Source organism: Mauremys mutica, chromosome 7 (assembly GCF_020497125.1).
Source record: "Mauremys mutica isolate MM-2020 ecotype Southern chromosome 7, ASM2049712v1, whole genome shotgun sequence".
NCBI classification, from domain to species: domain Eukaryota; kingdom Metazoa; phylum Chordata; order Testudines; family Geoemydidae; genus Mauremys; species Mauremys mutica.
This window is the reverse complement of record NC_059078.1, coordinates 120,383,070-120,405,616: the sequence shown is the minus strand read 5'-3', so window position 1 is coordinate 120,405,616 and position 22,547 is coordinate 120,383,070. Positions and strand designations below refer to the sequence as shown.

Here is a 22,547-nt window from a genome sequence, read left to right as displayed (position 1 = left end):
AATGTTTTGTGTTCAGATAACTCAAAAATGGCTTTTTTAAAGTCATCAAACTCACCATATACATAGTCTTCAATGAAGAGTTACAAGTTACAAGAAAAAATTGATTCAGGCAAAAGTTGTAATTTACCAAAAATAGCATACTCTTGCATACACAGCTGTCATAAATTATCATAACTGTAGAGTAGTGCAGAGTCAAAAATAGAAATACATTTAGAGTACTCCTGTATTTCAAGTTGTTTTGGTTTATTTTTATGCACTAAAATGGATCATTATTTTCAGAAAACTTTGCTGAAATATGCACATTTTTAATTATATTGTTAAAATGAAAACAGTTTTTACCTTGGAAATTTTCACAAATTCATGTTTTCTCAATGTTCCAATGAAAAAATGTCATCTCAACAAAATTACATGTAATGCCAGATTCAAATGCATAATCACAGAAGACAATACATTTTCATATGGAATTCCACAAAACATTAAATTTTACACACCTCTGAAGCACAGTACATTTGCCTACCCTATTTAAACTCACACCAGGTGTAACAGTCCAAATATATGCATGAACAAGCATAATCCAAATCAATCACTCCACAAGTGTAATTCAAAATAGAATAGAAAGGTAATTTACTAAACCGCACTTTATGAACAATTTTGGCTTTGAATAAGCAATCAACATATTCTTTGAGTCTTCTAAAGGATGTTTTCTATTTAGCCTTTTCATTGCTCTCAGAGATGGGGTTATTCAACTAATCCACATGTCCAGATACTAACTACAGACAACTCTGTGATACTGTCTGTTCCGGGGATGCTAAAGGTTACAGAGATAACAGATTGGTTGAACTAAATAGTAGCAATCCAGTTGTGCCGGCTTTTGCAATTTTATTGTGAATCTCATGATATTTGGTGTGTTTCTTAAAGCCTCAGCTCCTGGAGTCATATGAATGTGTATGTGAGAATCAGAGCTTTCGTTTTTTTGGTTTGGGGATTGTTTTGGGTTTTTTTCCCTTAAAGGTTTCTAGCCCTCATAGTTGTAGGGAAAAAATGGAAAAGGTGACCTGCATACCCCAGATGTTAAAAATCAGAAGGGAAATAAAAAGAACCCCCAAAACTATTAGTTTTTTAATCTCCAATCTCATGATTTTTGAACAATTAGGTTTGGCAATACTGGCAGCAACAAATAACGTATAGGAGATGGATTGTTTTGTCTGTGTGTGTGTGTAAATAGGGTGCATTACTAATCAAAAATATCTTTGCTGAGCAGAATCTTAATACAATTTATAAAATCTTCAATATTTGGTTAAATCTGTGCCTCGGAGTTGACTGCAAAATTGTGCTGGCAAGAACTAGTCATAAATGTAAATATCTTGCTCAGATTGTAGCAATAAACAACATTTAAAATGATTATATATACATTTTTCAGGTCCCATAACCTCTCCTAGGTCCCATATTACATAGGGGAGCACAAGTTCTCAAACTTTTTCCTATCATGCACTGCTCTTTAAATACAGAGATCCTGTCCGAGACACAGCTGCTCTCAGCCTCCTAATCTACAGCATCTTCCCAGCCCGGATGCAAGTGCCTCACCTTCCCAGTCCTAGCTACGGTGCTTGGCTGCATTTAAAAATATCCCATTAAGGAAGGCGAGGGGGTGGGAACTGAGCAGGGCAGAGGGAAGGAGGGAACTGTGTTAAAAGAACTTTAAGGTTGCAACATGAAGCATTCCGAAGTCTGGAAATGCCAATGTCAGAATGAATTTGCAACCCATGTCCCTCTCCTGCACTTTCCTTCATGTTTTCACTTGCTAACAGTGTTAGGCAGGGATGGCAGCAGCTGATGATGATTGGCGACTTAATCTCACTCAGGCTCCTCTCTGCTCCAGCTCTGCAGACAGACACAGAGGGTATGTCTACACTACAATAAAACCCCCCGTGGCTGGTTCAGGTCATGTGGCTCAGGCTGTGGGGCTATAAAATTGCAGGGTAGACATTTGGGCTCAGCCTCGGCTCTGGGACACTCTTCCCTCCTCCCCCCCAATCTGTGGCCCCGCAAGGGGAGGGAGAGTGGAGGCTGCTGCTCAGAGCAACACCAGGCACCGATCTCTGCTGTCCACTTGTGTCTCCCTTCCTGTCCTGCTTTAAAATGGACAGATACTTCACTGTTGTGACAAAAGCAAGCTCCATGGAGTACCTTGAAATGTCGTGTGGCCCACGGATAGAGAATCGCTATGACAGGGCACTATGGTGTAGAATCTTCTGTGGGGCAATGTTAGCAGTGCTCCCAAATTAACTGCTATATTTATGGCACATCGAGTACCCGGTGCTTTTGGGGCATGGTTTGATAACATGTGAGACAAATGGTTTTACCATCTCCCCTGAGAACTAGTTCCATGTGGCCAATAGGAGCCATTACAAAGCCATTGCAGCTGTTGTGCTGCTCTGATGGGTATGTGCTATTGTATATCCTTTCAGCACCCTGGGATTAAACTGTTAGAAACAGTATTCATCTGGATCTCCAAAATCTCAAAGAATTATAAGTGGAACTACAAGCCCTTCAAGTTTTTATTTTCCAACTACTAGGCAATGCGTCTTTATGCTCATAAAGCATTTTTATAAAGAGTTTCATTGCTTTTACGATATACAGGATGGACTAGCAGCTAAGAAATGAAACAACAGTTCTGATTTTAGTTAATCCCATGTAGCATAACAGAAATAAGGATATTCCAGATGCTAGCTACACAATTTATCTTTCATAGTATGTAATTAGGCATAATAGTGTGTCTAATTTTCAGGTGGTAATAACAACGTATGCTAGTTTTCTACCACTGCATTGCATGCTAAAGCAATACAGTTTTGCTAATTGGCTTGATTTTGCAATGTACTGAGCAACCTCATATCCTGTTGACATCCGCTTGGGATTTGTGGGTGCTTAGCCTCTCACGGGGTTGGGTTTGTTTGTATGCACATGTCATATTTTGACCATGCTTTCCGGGTAACTTCCTTTTGTAAACGAATCTGTAGGAAACATTACCATATAATCAGGTCAGATAATGAGCAATGGAAAGTAAAACCACCATAAGATAAAACAAAAGACACTACAGAGCTGAAGTCTGCTGATATGCGTTTATTCTCCTGACAGCGAATTCTGTTGCTGCATAATGAAATACTGTTTGATATCCCTAGAGCCAGATGTGCCCTGCAGTTGCTAATGGACATTTAACATTAAATATGAAACCCATTTATTTTCTTTTAGTTGTACTAATTTGTGTTTCTAAAATGTCGCATACTGACAAGCCATCAAAATTAATTACATCTTTATAAATCAGCCAATTATTAACAGCAAATGTTGCATTGCAGTTGATGGTTAGTTCTTGCCTTGAAATTGAAACTTAATATATTTTTATAGTACAGATAAAATGAGTCTTGGACAGGATTCCTCTTATTCAACAGCTTAGTACTGTGTGTAGTGGTTGAAAGAATGAGCAGCCATTTGAAATGTGTTGATTATCTGTGGTATGCAGTGTTGTTGTAGCCCTGTCGGTCCCAGGATATTAGAGAGACAAAGTCGGTGAAGTAATAAATTTTCTCTCGAGAACTTGTCTCTCTCACCCACACAAGTTGATCCAATAAAAGATATTACCTCACCCACCTGGATTATCTGTGGTGTTTGTTAGCAGAAGCCCCTGGCAAGGAAAAGAGGGTGACATGACAGAGGTGGAAAATAGATGCAACCACTCCTCTGCTATGGGCCTGTAAGGGTATGTCTAGTTGGCAGCAAACCTCCCAGCTTGGGTCAACAGGCTTGGGTTAGCGCGATCAGAGCTAGCTCTCTAAAAGTAGCTGTGTAGACAGCACTTTGAAGCTGTGTAGACGGCACTTTGAAGCCCACCCCCATGCCTAGGCTTCAGAACCCAACCTCCAGCCTGAGCTGTCACATCAAAGCACTGTCTAGATAACAATTATTAGAGAGCCACTGTAAGCTCTGCCAGCCTAAGTCTATTGACCCTAAGGGACCAGCTGTGTCCAAACTGGGGCTTGCACTGCTTATAGAGGGAGTGTGGCCAGAGGATGCCATATTATGCACATCCACTGACCAGTCTCAGCCAGAGATGGTGCATATTTCCTGGAAGTGCACAGGATGGTCATTATAGGCAGAGGTGATGTTTTGTGGTTTTGTTTTAACGTTTCTGCAAATACAGTTCAGCTGTTTTCCAAACTTACAGGGAAATGCATTGTTTGGCCGGTGTTCTAAAATTCACACAACTGTCTTGGGGAAAAGTTCTAGTGCTTCCATGTTTCAGAGCAAGGATGTGAAATGTAGCAGGAGGGTTACCATGGGGACAGAGAGAAGCCTTGTGCTGCACCCATGAAAATCCTGAGCATGCTGCATTGTGGAGCTGAGCAGGACTTTTCCTGCAATTGCTTCTCCTCCCTGTCGGGAGCTGTTCTGGTGCTGGGTACAAGAACTGAAAGCAGTGAGACTGTCCTGTGCTTTCAGTTCTCCCCCTGCTTGATCCCAGGCAGCCGTGGCGTCTTTATAAAAATAGCGATTGTGTAGCTAAAGTGCATCATAATGCATATGTACAATGGGGCAGAGTTAAGTTTCTACAAACAATCTTAATTCTGACCTTTCCTAACTTTTGAGTGCTTGACTTTGCAACCTTAACAATATTTTAATGTAGGGTTTTTTTGTGTGTAATTTATATCCTTACGCGGTTATTCAATTAACACCCTACTGCCCTTTGTTCAGCGTGGTATTTAGCTTCCTTTTTACTGATTTTTATTACATGTGGCTAAGCTGAGTGGGAACATAACATCCCTCTACATATTCTCCCTCCAACCTTCTCTCTGGGCTGTTCCCTTTATGCCTTTTTTTTCATACCACCCTTACATTTGGATGAGCCTCCTAATTAAAGTCCATCAAGTATCCTCCTTTCCCACCCCCACAACTCTCCTGAAGGCTTCCTTGTATTGTGCAGCATTCCAGCTCTGAATAACACACTCCACTGCAGCCCTGCTCCTGCAAGCCGTTAAGCACACGCATAAGCGTCATCACATTAGGAGTCCCGTTCAAGTTATTTAAACAAGGGTATATGATGAACATTAGCTGGGGTGAAAATCACGTAGACCTTGATTTCGATCTGGTGAGACTGTAGAATTATTTCATCCCTTGCGATTAAAATGTGCAGACTTCACAGAAGTGTGTGTGTGTGTGTGAGAGAGAGAGAGAGAGACTCTCCTAGGACAGTTCAGCTATTTCAAGGGAGAGGAGTTGTCTGATCATCCATTCATCCTGGCTCTGACTGTAGCTTTCCCTCCTGACATTGGTGGGTCACTTGACTTTCCTGCCACAGTTTTCCCATCTGTAACATAGGGACAGTCCTTCCTTACTCATCAGAGCCCGCACTCCAAGCCAGAGACCTCACCCGCCCCGCTGCACCCTAATCCTCATCCCCAGCCCAGAGCCCCCTCCTGCACCATGAACCCCTCATTTATGGGCCCACCCCAGAGCCTGCACCCCCAGCCAGAGCCCTCACCCCCCCGCGCGCCCACCCAGTGAAAATGAGCAAGTGAGCGAGAGTGGGTGAGAACAAGTGACTGAAGGAAGGGGGATGGAGTGAGTGGGGGCGGGACCTCATAGAGAAGGGGCGGGGCAGTGGGCAGGCAAGGGTGTTTGGTTTTCTGCAATCAGAAAGTTGGCAACCCTAGATCAGACTCTAGATAAACATGTGGCTTTTTTCCCATCTTTGCAACACTGATCTCCCTAATGACATTTTAATTGAAATGAATATGGCACTAGACACTTGAGAGAGTTGGCTTACTGCTGTGTCATAAACCACCATCTCGCCCTCCGCAAGTTTAGAAAATGTAGCTTCTTAGCCCCAGTCCCATTATGGTAAGAAGGGGCTGCTGTTAACTTTTAGATTAATTTAACGAAACCGTCTCCTGTTCCTTTTCAGTGCGGCCAAGTTTCTGGACAAAAATCCATTCTCTGTCAGCGCTCCAAATCCACTGCTTCCTTCTCCCGCAAGTCTTCAGCTCGCTCAGCTACAAGCCCAGCTTACCCTGCACAGGCTAAAATTGGCTCAGACAGCAGTCACCAGCAACACAGCAGCTGCAACTGTTCTGAATCAAGTTCTCTCCAAAGTGGCCATGTCTCAGCCACTGTTTAATCAATTAAGACATCCGTCCATGATTAACACTCCCCAGGGGCATGCCGGAGGACCTCAGCAAGGACCTGCGATCGCCAATACTAGATTTCCATCTAGTGGAATACCTTTTCCAGCACAGAATCCAGCTTTAGCGGTACCAGGAGGGAGCATGGGGCCTGTTGGGAACATACAGAATCAAAACCCAAATGCTATTGTCATGCACCCCTTTGGAGGTGTAATGTCTCAGACATCCAGCCAACCAGCTGTAGTTATGAGTCTCAATAAGACAGGCCACTCGTCTGCTGCGGGAGGATTTTATGACTACAATAAACAAAATGTGTCTGCCCCTCAAATATACACAGCTGATGCAGGCCAAGGCAATCAGCACAACTTCAGTGGGTCTCACTCAGTCTCCTCCCCCTCAGGAGGGGTACCCTATGAGGGTCATTTTGGTCCTTCCGGCCAACTAAAACAAGACAGTCAGCCTGGATTTCAGAAAGACTTCTATGGCCCCAGTTCTAAAGGACAACATCCAACAGGAATACAATCTTTGGGTTTTTCTGGTGAGCCACAGATGAGTGCTCATCAAACTGTGAGTCAGAAAGGAGAAGCAGGCCCTGTGGTACATAACACAGGTGCAAATAGCCAGTGGGAAAACACTCCTAATTTCTCCAGCCAGAACAAGGCTGACCTCATTGTCAGTGGCAACTTGTGGCCATCCACAGGTCAGCAGTATGAAATAAGAAATGAACTGTACAACCCTGAAGAACCGACACCTGACACAAAGTTTGGTGCTGGGACTACACTTCCTTTCCACAGACTTAACAATAGTAAACCAAGTTTCAGTAGTTCCCGAATGAGGCAGAATGAGGAGTTGACCACAAAAACATCTGATTTGTCAGTGAGATCACTTCTGCCTCATGAACTAAATGACTTTCACGGCATAGCCCCTCTTCACTTTCCACACGTCTGCACAATATGTGACAGAAAGATCTTTGATCTAAAGGTAAGTGATTCTACTCTGCAGTGTGATTCAACTAAATTCATATTGTGGAGATCTCTGTTCATATTGTGTCACTAATATCATATTGAACTTGCTTACTTTACAAGTAAAAATGACTATGTTGGCTTTTAAATACCAGTCCCGCAAACTCTACCTAGTCTCTGAGAGTCAAGATGGGTTCTTTCCTTCTTGTGCATCATCACTAGTAATAAAGATGCTGCAAGCTAAGTTATGCTACTTGTGTAACCCCATCAACCTTGACTGGAGTTACCTGGGTGTAACTGAGGACATAATTTGTAGAGTTGACTGGAGGACAGCAATTCTGTTTTGAGGCAACTTTTGAGGTCTTGACATTTGCTTTTGTTTCATGCTGGACAAAAACAGAACATTTTTATGAGCAGGGTTGCAGTTCTCCAAGGTGCTGAGAACCTTCAAAATGTATGGACACTAACGGAATTTGATGGTACTGAGCATCTTGAAGGATGAGGCCTTCAACTATATTAACTTAACTGATTTAATACTCATAAACTTAATTGCTTGAGAAAAGTCATGCATAGACAATTTTCAGGAGCTGGAGTCTTTTTAACATCCATTTATAGTATTTTACTTACAAGTTGTGAATTGATGTAAGCATGGAATGAAAGTCCATGTAGAACTAGAATCATTCCATTTAGTACCCTTCTTATACAGTAAGCCTCTTTATTCTTACTTACCTCATGAATCACACCTCAGATTCTGTTGCCAGGTTTTTTCCATGAACTATAAAGTTAAATGAAACTACTAGTATATGAAATAAGCCGATTTCAAAAACAGCCTCTATTGTACACTTATTAGTCATGTCCTGTTTATTTCAACATAGGACTGGGATCAGCACATTAAAGGAAATCTTCACCTCCAAAAATGTATGGTTTTCTCAGAAAAGTAAGTACTGTTTCAGAGATCTTGGGCCAAATTCATGCTGGTGTAACATCACTAACTTCAATAGATTTATACCAGGGTTGAATCTGGGCCTCTGAAATTTTGACATATTGTGTTTGTTATGTTCCTGCTTCTTGAAGTAAAGCTCTCTTTTCCCTTTAAAGCACTGGCATCCGATGTGTGTTAAGTTCAGCAGAGGCAGCGTTGCATTCATCTCCAAATAACACATCAGTTTTCAACCCTTCTGGCGTCGAAGGTGAGTTGTTTAAGTATTCATTAATAATGCGTATGCAAATTAAAGTGAAAAAGAAAGTAATTTTATAATGAACACCTTTTTTTTGTAAAATTTCATCCTAAGTGGTCCCTTTTTAAGCTTTCTGTGCTAGGAGTTTATGGAAGAACTAAAGCCAAAAAAGCGAGATTGTACTTTAAAGTATGAATTTGTTTTTCTTTTCATTCATGCTTTTTGCCGTAGTACCGCACAATCTGTAGTTCTGTGCAGAAGTGTAAATAATAATTCTAATGTATTTAAAAGCGCTCTTTTAAAATTAGACACATACATACAGTTAATACAAGGTTTTCACTGTGTGTGTACAATCCATTATTTAGATTACCCATCGAATGCTGGCTCATCTTATACTACTGTGTCAACAAGAGCCTTTGGTCAGCCAGGTCCTACATTTTCTTCCCCTCCATCTGGAGTAAAAGTGAGTATATAAGGCAAATAATCTCTTCTTCCTTGATTTAATTGCAGAAACAGACTACACTTACTCAAATCAACAATGAACTAATTTTAAGGTCCCTTTTGGATAAGCAACTAAATCTGCAGATCTTTATTCAGATTCGCCTGTACCTCCTACATGTTTCTGGTCTTGGTTGAGTCGGGACTTTCTTACACATTTATGGTTATTTTTGTTGTGTGCCCCAGATGAAACCTGGAGTGGATGAATCAGGAGAATGGTTTTCTGAATGTTTTCAAACCCCAAAGAGGCTTAGGTCTTGGGGATGAAGATCTGAGTTAGTTCTTATCTTATTCAAAATGTTTCACCCATCCCTATGAGCAACATGTAATCCTTTTGATAAAGTACTTTCTAGCAGTGGTGTTCAACCTTCCCCACACTGGAACACCCTCTTATTTAGCAATATGGAAAAGGCAGGATGGGTGCAAGTCCCTGATACCTGTTTACTCCCCGCCCCAATGGTTACAGCCCCCAGTTTGGGAACATGTGCTCTATAGGACTAGTTTTCTGTCAGTTAACCTTTCTGTGCTACTTGCTTGAGCTAGTGCCATTAGTAATGTTTCAGCAAGCTCACATCCCTGTTCACCCTTCCATGATTTCAGGTTGCAACTCTTCCCTGCATTCATCATTGTTCCTCTCACATGCCAAAAATATTCCCCTGTTACAGTCTCACCCAGGTCACCTGAACTTTTATGCTCGTGGATAAAAAATTGTAAGGGTTAAATACAAACAAAAGCTAAAGTTGAAACTGATTTTTAAATTTAAAAGGGCTAATAAGAATAATGATAAAAATATAAAGAGAAGGGAGTTAAAGCTGAAATATAGAAAAGCTCGGGTGAAAAATAGGGAAGTCAAACGTTCACTTTGGGTGCTGCTGCAATATAAATAATAAATAAGATCCAAATGTGTTTTTCTGTTCAGCTTGTTATGCACTAGTCTACTGAGCATTATGGCATCAAAAGCATCTTGGAAACCCAAGCTGATTCTGTTCCCATCTCGCCCCTATTTGCTTTGAGTTATCACCTTCGGAAACGTCACCCTGTTTGTTTTAATATGGTTATTATTCTTCTGTGCTCTCGTTTTTCTCATGCCATGGATGTTCGGAGATTCATAGATGATAAAACTAGAAGGGACCACTGTGATCATCTTATCTGACCTCCTGTATAACACAGACCATAGGACTTCCCTGAATTAATACCTGTTTGAACTAGAGCATATTTTTTACAAAAATCTTCCAATCGTGATTTAAAAGTTATCGGTGATGGAGAATCCACCACAACCCTTGGTAAGTCGTCCCAATGGTTAATTACTCTCACTGTTAAATTTGTGCCTTATTTCCAGTCTGATTTTGTCTAGCTTCAGCTTCTAGCCATTGGATCATCTTATACCATTGTCTACTAGATAGAAAAGGCCATTTTCAAATTTTTGTTCTGTATGTAGGTACTTACAGACTCTGATCAAGTCATCCCTTAACCATCTCTAAACTTCCGTGAGACCTCTTTGAGTCTGGGATGAAGATTTGAGTTAGTTTTTACCTTATTCAAAGTGTTTCACCCATCCCATGTTTTCTTTTAATCATTCTCATGGCTCTTCTCTGACCCCTCTCCAATTATCAACATCCTTCTTGAATTGTAAACACCAGAATTGAACACAGTGTTCCAGTAGAAGTCACACCAGTGCCAAATACAAAGGTAATATCACCTTCCTATTACTACTCAAGATTCCTCTGTTTATGCATCCAAGTGTCGTGTGAGCCCCTTTTGGCCAGAGCATTGCACTGCAAGCTCATGTTCAGCTGAATATCTAACATAACCCCCAAGTGAATCACTGTTTCCCAGAATAGACCCCCCCATTCCTGTAAGTATGGCCGGCCTACTTTCTTTGAGCATAGATGTACAACTTTACATTTGGCCCTATTAAAATGTACATTGTTTGCTTGCACCTGGCTTACCAAGCCATCCAGGTCACTCTGTATGCGTGACCTGTCCTCCTCATTATTTAGCACTCCCCCAATCCTTGTGCCATCTGCAAATTTTATCAGTGATGATTTTATTTTCTTCTAGGTCACTGATAAAAATGTTAAAATAGTGTAGGGCCAAGAACTGATCCCTGCAGGACCCCACTAGAAACACGCCCTCTTGATGATGATTCCCAATTTATCATTATATTTTGAGATCTGTCAATTAGCTAGTTTTTAATCCCTTTAATGTGTGCCATGGTAATTTTGTATCATTCTAGTTTTTTTTAAACAAAATGCCATGTGGTACCAACTCAAATCCCTAATCAACCAAATTTGTGATCTCATCAAAAAAAGATATCAAGTTAATCTGACAGGATCTATTTTCCATAAACCTATATTGAGTGGCATTAACTATATTACCCTTCTTTATCACTTTATTACTTGAGTCAACTGTCCATTATTTTTCCTGGGATTGATGTCAAGCTGACAGGTCTATAATTACCCGGCTCATCCTGTTTACCTTTTAAAAATATTGGCACAACATTAGCGTGCTTTCAGTTTGATAGATTCATAGACTCTAAGGCCAGAAGGTCCCACTGTGATCATCTAGTCCATGTCAGTTAGCCCTACGCACATCACAGATCCTATTACACACTCAATAGCCAAACTCCCATTATTGTTGTTTAACTGCCCAAATATAAACAAAAATTGGGGGGGCTGATCCTTGTACCTCCCAAGCTCTGCCTCTTCAGCTTGGCGTCCCCCGGTTTTCTGAGCTGGGAGAGAGGCTTTCACTATTTGCAATAGGCTGCCTTGGCCCACCTTACATTGATAACAATCCAGTTTTGTCCCAGTCCCAGCGTTTAACCGAACTGTTTCCATTCGTTTTTGCATTATTGCCCATCTCCCTCTTTTACAAACCAAATTTATCATTTGTTGCAGTCGTTCCATACGGTCACGAGGCAGGTTTGAATCCTTTCTTTCATCATACATATCAGACACAGAGCTGTAATTTACAGGGCTCAGAGTGATCAGCTTCCATCTTCCTCACTCGCAGCTGCTTCCTCTTCTGGTGAACTGCTGCCTGAAAAAAATTCAAGTTCTGTAGCAATTTCCACAGCCCCTCGGTGTGTCTTTGGCCTCCTTTTGCTGATCTTGATCTGCAAGTCCAGCTGAGCAGCTGTAGATTGGTTCATTGCCAATCTATCCTGGAAGGCCTCGGTTATATCCAGATAGGCCAGGAATACAGGTTCTCTGCCAGTTTAGATGGGGTTTCTTCTTTCCCTCTCCTTCTAGCTCTGTAGCTGTGCCATGGCCAGCTTAAATTAATGGCTAGCTCCAAACCACATCTCAAAGGCTTTTATTAGGTCTGGATAACTCCATCTCTTTTCAGGGCGTAAATTCTGCAGCACCATCAGAGGTGGGTAACCCAAGCTGGCTGCTTGTAAACCCCCTTTCTCTCCTTCTTCCAAGCCATTCGTTTGAGCTATCATGTTGACTTGAGCCAGATACACCTCCCAGAGAGTTTTTCCCTTTTGCATTATTTGAGCTGGGGGATACATTTGCACTGCAGTGTAAGCCCAGGGTTCAAACTCAGGTGCAAGCCTACACCCCCCCTTTCCACCTACATACCAATTGCACTAACCCAGAGCTTGGACACAGAGGCCCGGGACCCAACGGGGTTGAAGGTCCAAGCCTGAGTCAAGTCAAGACTAGGGTTCAAACCCTATTGCTTTTCAGCGAAGATGCAGCCCCACTTGACTCCTGCTCTGGGAGTCTGCCAAAAGTATCCCACAATTCCACAGGCGGACTTTCTTTGTCCTCTGGACAGTCAAGTTCAGTAGACAATCAGATTTTCCCACCCTGCACCACAAACAAAAGTCTAAAGCAGCCACCTTTTTGGAGGGCGCTAGGAAGTCTGGTTGGACTCGGTCCTACATAATGCAGTGTAGATGCTGGAGCTCCAGGTTGGGACTCAGAGATCAACAGTCCCTAACCTGGGGTTACAAATGAGTATAGACACTCCAGCCCTAGGTTAACACATTCAGGGTCTGCTAACTCTGGCCCTCTGCGGGTTCCAAGAGTGGGAGAAAACTGTTGTAAATGTCCAGTCTTACCCGAGTCCTCTGGCTGGCTCAATTCCTCCTCCAGAGGGGGATGAAATTTCTGTTTCTGATCAGCTGTCGGAGAGAGGAAAGCAGTGCTGAAAAAACTTAAGGGAGAGAGTCCTCATGATCAATTATGAGAAGGATGGAGAAAGTATATAGTGAAGCTAAGAAATGAAAGTATCAGAGAGGTAGCCGTGTTAGTCTAGTTCTGTAAAAGCAGCAAAGAAATGAAAAGAGATGTAATAAACATAAAAGAAAAATGTTTAAGGCTGGTAAAATAGCATTTGGCTAGTACTGTTTGATGTATTTCACAGGTATGCCTCAATTAATTTATTCAACAAATTTTTCATGGTATTTGACCAGATCTATAGGTTAATTACATGTAGAAATGGATTGTAAAGAAAGTTGATTGAAAATGCTGCTGAAAACCATACCTAATCAACAGTGCACAGCTGTTTCTTTAAATTGTAGGGTATGGATTTGGCATGCATGACAGAACAGGTATTTTTCATTCTTATTGGCTGACTTTATCCTCAAACTAGTAGGAGAGGGAAATCCATCAAGCCCTGTACATTCTCTGTATACCATCTGCTAACAGCTATAACAAAAAAAGAATTTCACAATATCTTTGTTTATATGAATGTTGACTATTGAAGTTTTAAAATAGTGATTGTTGCCTGAATGCTTGAATTGGTAGAAAGTTTTTTACCTAGTTATGGAATTTAGATACAGATCTGAGTTCAGGTTCTGAGCTACATCAAAGCTCAGGTGGGCCCATTTCTAGTCACAACTGCACACAATTACAGAGTTCACAGGAGTGGAGAATACAAAGCTATCCATCTGCCCAGGTTTGCTCGACAAGTTCATGAACCTTCATAACTTTTCAATTAACACAATCTGCATTCGTGACAAGACCCAAACCTTTCTGAGTTTTGCATGGTTTCAAGTTGCATCTTTCCAAAAGCATCACACACAGGGCTATTTTAATATATCTCTATAGTGACTGTGCCTGCTAAAAGGAATATACAGCATCATATTATCCTGAAATGTTGGCAGTGACAAACTGTTCATCGGCTTTTAACAAAACAAAACAATTATCAAGGGGTAGAGAGTGGCTCATGAAACCAAAATAGCACAGCAACACAGCCCCAGCTCTGTCCTGACACCAAAGTACAAGCTTCTGCTCGGTTCCAATGTCAGTTTCAAAGGGAGATCCTGTCACTCAGGGAATGTCTAGACTGCCACCATGGAGTGTGATTTCAGCTCAAGTAGACATACCTAAGCTAGCCTTAATCTGCCTAGTTCAGGTCTTAGAGCACTGAAGCCCTGGCAGCATGGGCTAGCCAGCTGAGTAATTACCCAGAGTCCCGTGTGGGCTTCTACAGTTCATGCTGAAGCCCACTGTGGCTTCACTAGTCTGTCACCAGAGCTAGCTGGATTAAAGCTAGTTTGGGTATGTCTGCTCAAGCTGCAACCAGACCCCATGATTGCAGTGTAGATATGCCCTCAGTCAGGAATGAGACTTGGGCTTTCCCGAAAATTCTCTGGTAAATCAGAATTGCTGATCTTGAATTGGACCTTGTTGATAGAAGATTGTAAGCTCTTTGAGGCAGGGACTGTTTCGTACTATATATGTGCGCTTGTGTGTATAGAGCATCTAGCAGAATGGGTGCAGATTAGGGCCTTTAGGCACTAATGCAATACATATACTAGCAAACTAGAAGGCAATACACCATACATTTAACATGTCTAAGATTCCAAGACAAATTTCTGGCTGATCAATAAGATGCAAGTCTTTTTTATCAATATGTCTCATATAAATAATACATAAGACCTCAAGCTTTTGAAAAAACTAGGATACAGGCACTTGACATCCATATTAGGTTAAACAACATTGGATTATCACTGAAAATGTAAAGGGAAGTATATTTAGATTTAAAAAATGAATACTTCTCATAGCAGTTTTGGTCCCTTGGGCATGTGTCTACAATATGCCAAGCGTCCTCAGCTCCTGTTCCCTTCGGCGGGAGTTGAGAGTGCTTAGTACCTTGCAGGATCAGGCCTTTAGCTCTCTGTTTGCTGGAGAAGATATCTGGCTTTTTGAACTTGGCAGTTGTTCAGTTTTCATAATGCAAAAGGATCTGCCTAGAAAAGCCAGGTATTGCAAAGCTAGTGCATTTGTAAAACGTCTTGATTTTCTTTTCTGTTCTAACGACAAAGCAATGAGTGACAATGAACAGATTAAAGGAGCTCTCCATTCTGGAGGAAAGGTTACAATGTGTTCAATAATTCAATGAATATTATTTGACCAGCACTAGTGGTAAGATATAGAATCGCAATAACACTCATTTCCCAGTGTCTAGGCAACCTGAGATACAACTCAATAATAAATTGTGCACTGTACAGTGTCTCATATTTCACTGCAATGGAAAACAAAAACAAACAAATGATAATATGTTAATGCATGGAGGCAAGGTAATGGGTCGGAGGTGCAAATTGGGCAACATTAACTTTCTAAATTATGAACTCAGGTGACAAGCCAAACATCTGTGGTGGCTCCAGTGAACTTGATTGTATTAGCTCAATTGATTTGCACCTTTCTTTGAACTGCACATTCTAACTGAAGGCAGAGTTACTTCTCTGGGAAAAATCTGCCCTCACCGCATAGCAAAGATCATAAGTCCTCCAGAGTACATCCCCAGTTATCTCCTGAGTGAGAGGTCTTCCGAGTAGCATTAGCTGGGTTACATTACATACATCTCTCAACATAGCTCGATGCCTCTTTGAACAGGGAGTGTAAAGCCTCTTTTCTACGTAAGGGCGACAGGAGACTGCTTTGGAAACTGCCTCAGCATTTCAGAATAGATTTCCACTATCTCGACGCGATTACCACTCTGCCAGCTTCAAATCTGCGCCAACCCAATTAGGAAACTCTGTTCGGTGTCTGTGTCAGTGTTCAGAAGGGGCCCTGAAGTGGAAACACCGCAGTATGTTTCATTGTCACGGTGGAAGGGGGAGGTTGTAGGTTGTGCAAAATGAAATACATGTGACTGCCCTAAAAGTTAAACAGGGCTCACTTTACTTCCTGCATGATTCAGTCTAAGTTAGACAGAAGGATTTAAATGCAGCCCAGGGTTATCCGATACCTCATTTGTAGTCCCCTCACCTGAACTTATTTCTATCACTGTATAATGTCCTGAGATGTCTTGGGTCTGATATAGAACTATAAGGTTGAGAACTTTTAAAAGGAAGGAAGTTGGGTTTTAATTTTTTTAGTGCTGATTAGAAAATCTCATTTGTGCAAAAACCTACATAGTGCTGTATTATCAAACCTTCTATACAACTATGTTTATTCCTCTTAGTTTCCACAAAGCAAATCCAGCGCGGGCCGAGTAGTACACATCTGCAATCTCCCTGAAGGAAGCTGCACAGAGAATGATGTCATTAATCTTGGACTTCCCTTTGGGAAAGTCACTAATTATATCCTCATGAAATCTACTAATCAGGTATTTTGCCTTTTGTGCCATTGATTGAGATGTATTAATCTTTGTGTAAGGCAGTTTCTTTGTAACAGAAGCTTGAATATGCAAAGTATGTGGAACCCTTCTGCCAGGCCGAGCTGATAGCACCAAAGGCCGGGTTCAGTACATAGGGGTCCCCTCCCAACAATGTAACACAAAACCAGCTCGAGCCCCCACCCAGTGACCTGGGAAAATCTTACACACACCCCTGGGTGCCTCAAAGAGGCAATACTTCCCCTCTCACAAGCACAGAGTCTCGGTGTAGCAGAAAAATTTTAATAACACAAGGTAAATGACATCAGCATTAAATTTGGAAAACACCACAACTAGGGTTCATAGACCAAACCATGAGCAAAGACCCACCCCAGCAAATTGGGCCCTCCTTTCACTTTGGTTCTTGAGTCCAGCAACCCAAAAATCACCCAAAGTCCCAACACCTCAAAAGTCTCTGTCCATGGTCAGTGTAACCCCAGAGTTCATCAGCAGAGTTTATCAGCAGAGTTTTTACACCCCCAGCCTGGGTGGAAATGGGGGAGGGTGTTAAGGGGCATCTTAGATGGTCTAAGGCCGACTGCCCTGCCTCTCCATGGGGTTCTGCTGCAGCCTTCACCATGAGCCGCTCCAGCCATCCCGTGAACTGCTCCGCTCTGCCAGCCGCTCCACTCCACTCCACCAGCCATCCCATGAGCCACTCCAACCATCCCACAAACTGCTCTGCTCTGTCAGCTGCTTAGCAATGTATCTTCAGCCCCCTCACTAGTTAACACAGCACTCAGTGATTTCAGCATGTAGTAGGGGAGCCCCAGTGCTGGTGCACCACTGGCCTAAAGTGAATTCAGCTCAGCAGCCTGTAACTAGACTCCTAATGGAACCAAAATTAGCTCTGATATTCAACAGTGGAGAGAGGAGGAGGTGGTGCAATTGGTGTTTCAGGCCCTCAAAGGGGGAACCACACCACCAGGTACAAATACCTGTCTCAGGCGTCTCTCAATTCACTGGGTTTTGGAACCCATGTCCCTTGTCTAGCGAGTACTACTTAGTTGATGGCGAGTCCCTCTATCATAAAACAGTTCCACTGGCCTTGACTCACAAGGTAACAACACTTTATTCTTCCTGCCCCAATAACAGAGAAACTGGGGATCCCACAGCAGCCAAAGTGACCATTTGAGCTGCTGAAGGCTCAAATGGTCGGGGTGGGTGTGCCTATGCAAACAAGATCAGCCCCTGAAGTTCTTTTGCACAACTCGCCAAAATTCACCATCAGATGTCAGGGTAGAGCTCATCCTGACTCTGCTTACATCTGCTATTAAGGTACAAAGAGGTGTTTTTTAAAGTGTGATCAGGGTTACAAATGTGTCTGTAACCCATGGCATCTCTGATTGCCTATTAACTGGCAAAAACAGGTGAAAACTTTGTATTAATAAGTGAAACATTTTTGCAAAAATGATTCTTTATCATTTCAGAAATTGGAACAATTTTGACTTGTCCTATTACCCTTAGTAGCCCCCTCTGTATTTTCATCGTGCTATTTATTTTTTCTACTCATCACTGCAGAGCTGATTTAGCCATGGGAAGAATGAGTTGTGTTCTATTCTGCTTCATTCATCATCCACTGTAGCTAAGTGCGGGTTACAGAATCTTCATTTTTGGTGATGCAGAAAGCAAAGCACAGCCTGGATTTTTAGATCATAGGTTGAGCTCATAATTCTGGCTGTCAGCAAAATCTTATGTTATATTTAAATTGTAAACTGATCAAAATTATATGGAAGTAAATCACTTAAGTGGGATATGTATGATTTTATAGTCTTCTCATCATAACCATACTTTAAAATGCAGTAAATTTACATTCATGAGTTTACACTGGCCACTTAATAAATATATTTTTATTTAAATTGTTATATACCTACTTGTTAACATCACTCTGATTTTTAATTCTTTCTGGCTTTTGATGGTGACAGACACATCTCCTAACTTTTTGACATTTGATTTGTCTTGACTACCAAAGTCTGGATCCTGACTGAGTCTACAAAACTCAGTTGGAAATCTCAAGAGCAGCACCTCTCACAGTATTTCAGTTCCTCTGCTTCCTTTCACCAACTAACCATGAAGTTCGAAGGTGATCAAAAAAAGGGGAAGAAAGTGAATTAACTTTTTCACATGCCAAGAAAGATTTAGTTAAAGTAATTTTTATTTTTTGTTAAGTGGTTTCTTCATCTCTGTTTTTAGTAGGGTCTCATCTTTTATAATTGCAATCCATTTTCTTTTAAATAAATGGAGACTGATCAAAATACTCACAGTTACAATTTCAGTTCCAAAGCTGAAAATTTACCTGGCTCTAAGATCAGAGAGGTAGCCGTGTTCGTCTGGATCTGTAAAAGCAGCAAAGAGTGAATATCCACTTTGTCGGATGCATGTAGTCATGCATTTACAATTTACTATCACTATTACTTAAAAATATTATGAACTAAAGTTGGTGTGCCACATTTTTCTCTTTCATTGCATATTGTCTAGCATCCACCAGCTTCTTCTTTTTTGTGATAGGCCTTTCTCGAAATGGCTTACACTGAGGCTGCACAGGCAATGGTGCAGTACTACCAAGAGAAACCAGCTATGATAAATGATGACAAGTTACTCATTAGAATGTCTAAAAGATACAAGGAGCTTCAGCTGAAGGTAAACTATAAACATGTTCTGGATTGTACTATAACTCCGAAACCCATCTAAAATCCTCTGCTAATCACTGATTTTTACTTACCATAGTAAGAATTTAAAAAATGAAATGATGGCAAATAAGTTAACCAACATATGCTAACAAGCCATGTTTACTTGACTGTTTGGCTTTCTTCTTGTATTTGAGTTATTTGCAGAGATTCTACTTAATCTGATTGTCACACCATTAATTCTAAACTCCTTCCCCAGCTGTCTTATTATGGCCAGACGTTGGTATTGCTCAGTCTAACGAAAGCCTAATATCCAGCCACGCATGAAACATTGCAGACTCCATGTGGTGGCAAAAATAAGAGGCTACTGTTCTTTCTGTCATTCTTCAGATATGATTTACTAAATACGGCTTCACTAATTGTACCCTGGAGCCACGCTACAATTTCCATGTATAACTATGGTGGCAGTGCTGCCTTAAACATTTTTATCAGCGGCTTGTTTTCTCTCGCTGCGGATGATCTAACTGAAGTGCAGAATCTGGCATGGGGAATCAGAATGCCGAATGGCCTCTTTACTGAGAGTGTCATTGTACTGATTCCTGTACTCTAAAAACTGGACTGAGAAAACCTAATGCATTTCACGTATGCTACCAACACTAAGGGAATAATTACTTTCATGATGACTAACCTGGGAAGGAACTAGTGATGTAGAGGTGAAAAGCTCCATAGCTCATTACCCACTCTCTGAGCCACATAGCATGTGGTTTCATTTCACTGTATACAGGCTGAGTTGTGTGTACGCTGTAGCATTGGTTTGGGGGTACACTAGTGAAGAATGATGGTCAGTAGTTAGGGCACAAACCTGGGACTCAGATGACCTGGGTCCCATTCCCTGCTCTACCAAAGATGTGCCAGTCTCTGTGTGCCTCAGTTCCCCATCTCTAAAATGGGAAGAATAGTTCTTCCCTACCTCACAGGGTGTTGTGGGGACATATACATCAAAGCTTGTGAGGTGCTCAGATACTATGGTAATGGAGGCCTGGTAAGCATCCAAGGTAGATAGATGTTGAATGTGAACTACTCAGAAAACTCTAAAAATGTTCAGCGGTTCCAATTGCATGCAGCCTTATGGCTCAGCGGTTCCTGAGTCTTTCCCTCAGAGGTAGCAAAAATGATTTTTTTTTAATCCAGGAAAGGGTGGCTTATACTGCTCTGAACTGCTTCCAGTGCCCATATTGACTATGTTGTTCAGCTATTGTTGCTGTTAGTGTTTAAAGAGGTATGCCCACTTTGATCTGCTGTCATACGTTTTTTATAAATGGTCTCGAAAAAATTTCACCGGTTGAAATTTCACTTACAAGCTTTCCTTGCATTTTTTATGTGAAGCTCCCATGGCTACACATGGTGTTGTGTGGCCATGCTCCTGAATGGGCTAAGCAGTGAAATTAAATACCACACCAATCTATTCCTAGGGAGGCAGCAACATGAATGACACGTCTATTTAATCCATGTTTTAGGCTAGTGGCCTAATTTGCCTCATGTTACATGGAGATTCCTAGCAAATATTCTAAAGTGAATGCCCAGAAAAAAGAGACTGTCTAGTGTTCAGGTCATATCATATAAGCCAGCAAATATAAAGATACAATGCTGTAGTGCCGGGGTAGGCAACCTATGGCACGTGTGCCGAAGGCGGCACATGAGCTGATTTTCAGTGACACTCACACTGCCTGGGTCCTGGCCACCGGTCCAGGGGGCTCTGCATTTTAATTTAATTTTAAATGAAGCTTCTTAAACATTTTAAAAACCTTATTTACTTTACATACAATAGTAGTTTAGTTATATATTATAGACTTATAGAAAGAGACCTTCTAAAAACATTCAAATGTATGACTGGCATGTGAAACCTTAAATTAGAGTGAATAAATGAAGACTCAGCCCACCACTTCTGAAAGGTTGCCGGACCCCTGGGGTAGTGTAACAGGTCACTGTTTTCTATCAGTACAATTTTAATGCATCAGTCACCATGCTACCAACTTTAGAGAAGACTGTAGGAAACACACTGTATCAGAACATTTTTCACAAGTACACCTCTACCTCGATATAACACTGTCCTTGGGAGCCAAAAAATCTTACCGCGTTATAGGCGAAACTGTGTTATATTCAACTTGCTTTGATCCACCGGAGTGCGCAGCCCCGCCCCCAAGGAGCGCTGCTTTACCGGGTTATATCCAAATTTATGTTATATCGGGTGGCGTTATATCGAGGTAGTGGTGTAGTGTCATGAAATGCTACATGGAATGTCACTTCATAGATGATGTTGCACGTAAAATAGCTTAGAGACATATTGGATTCTAAACAGGTATCTTTTGTTTTGCTTAGAAACCAGGTAAAAATGTGGCAGCAATCATCCAGGACATCCATTCTCAAAAGGAAAGAGATATGTACCGTGACGCCGACAGGTAACTCATGATGTCAGCTGGGCATACTTTGTTTTTAATGACTTGATTCAGAGCAATATAGAAAGCAAATTCTGTACATTCTGAATACTGTGCCATTATCCTTGTTGATTTAGAGGGTCGCTGGCTGGTTTGGAAACGGGGGCTTGATAACTCTGCTGACCGGCAAGCAGGATAATCACTGCATGTCTATTAACTTTTCTGTCTTAATTCTCTCTCTCTCTTATGTTTTGGAAGTCTTTTATATTTCATTTCTACTGCTTGGAAAAAAATGCAAATGGATACAATGGTAAATCATAGAGCCTGGGTAATGAAACACGATGACAGATGGAATGATTGTTATGAAAGAAAATGATGTTTTTATTATTAATTGCTCATTATTCTGAGCATTGCCCATATGCTTGGCATGATGTACAAAACACAAATTACAAAGGATTCCCTTATCTAAAGACAGACAGGCTAAATGCACTGGAAGACCCAGAGGAAGGAGACACATTAAAGAAAAAATTATTTGTATATATTTTGCATACTTTCCATATCTCTCTTTTCTGTTGTGTGCAGTTATGGGCCTTGCGTTATGAGTAGTTCTGTAGGAGGGATAGTCACAAAGTGAAACAACTTTTAAAACATGAAAACTCAGGGCAGATGTGCCACTTCTTATCACCTTAGTGATGTCATGGATGCATAAATGGCTTGTATTAAACATGTCATAGGCTTTAGAAACTGACCCCTTGTGACACTCTTAAGGAAGAACAAGTGTGTTCTCTCATGACAGATTCTGTGTGGATGTTTTGAAAATGCTGTGAGTGTTAGTACAGGCCTAAGCAGGCTCCAGCACATGCAAGGGAGCGATGCATGTGCAAATAGATGCATGTGCAAATGGGTACATGTGCAAAATCTGTGGGTGCAATTTTTAAGGTTGGTTTGTTTTGGCCTTAGTGTACAAACCCAGGATTCAGTATGGCTGGATCCAAACAGGTTAAAGATTCCCTAGATTTCCTCCAGACAGAGAGGATTAATTGTGTGCTTTCCT

The 22,547-nt window shown here is 41.4% G+C and overlaps 1 protein-coding gene across 1 annotated transcript in view; it reads left to right on the top strand.

Annotated features, from left to right (window-relative positions):
- RBM20 (RNA binding motif protein 20) overlaps positions 1 to 22,547 on the top strand; it is a 47,555-nt gene that overhangs the window by 5,817 nt on the left and 19,191 nt on the right. The window contains exons 2-8 of the mRNA XM_045022843.1: positions 5,957 to 7,154; positions 8,011 to 8,072; positions 8,234 to 8,325; positions 8,679 to 8,776; positions 16,240 to 16,383; positions 18,940 to 19,071; positions 21,438 to 21,517. Coding sequence (XP_044878778.1) covers positions 5,957 to 7,154; positions 8,011 to 8,072; positions 8,234 to 8,325; positions 8,679 to 8,776; positions 16,240 to 16,383; positions 18,940 to 19,071; positions 21,438 to 21,517 — 1,806 coding nt within the window. The remainder of the gene's footprint in view (positions 1 to 5,956; positions 7,155 to 8,010; positions 8,073 to 8,233; positions 8,326 to 8,678; positions 8,777 to 16,239; positions 16,384 to 18,939; positions 19,072 to 21,437; positions 21,518 to 22,547) is intronic.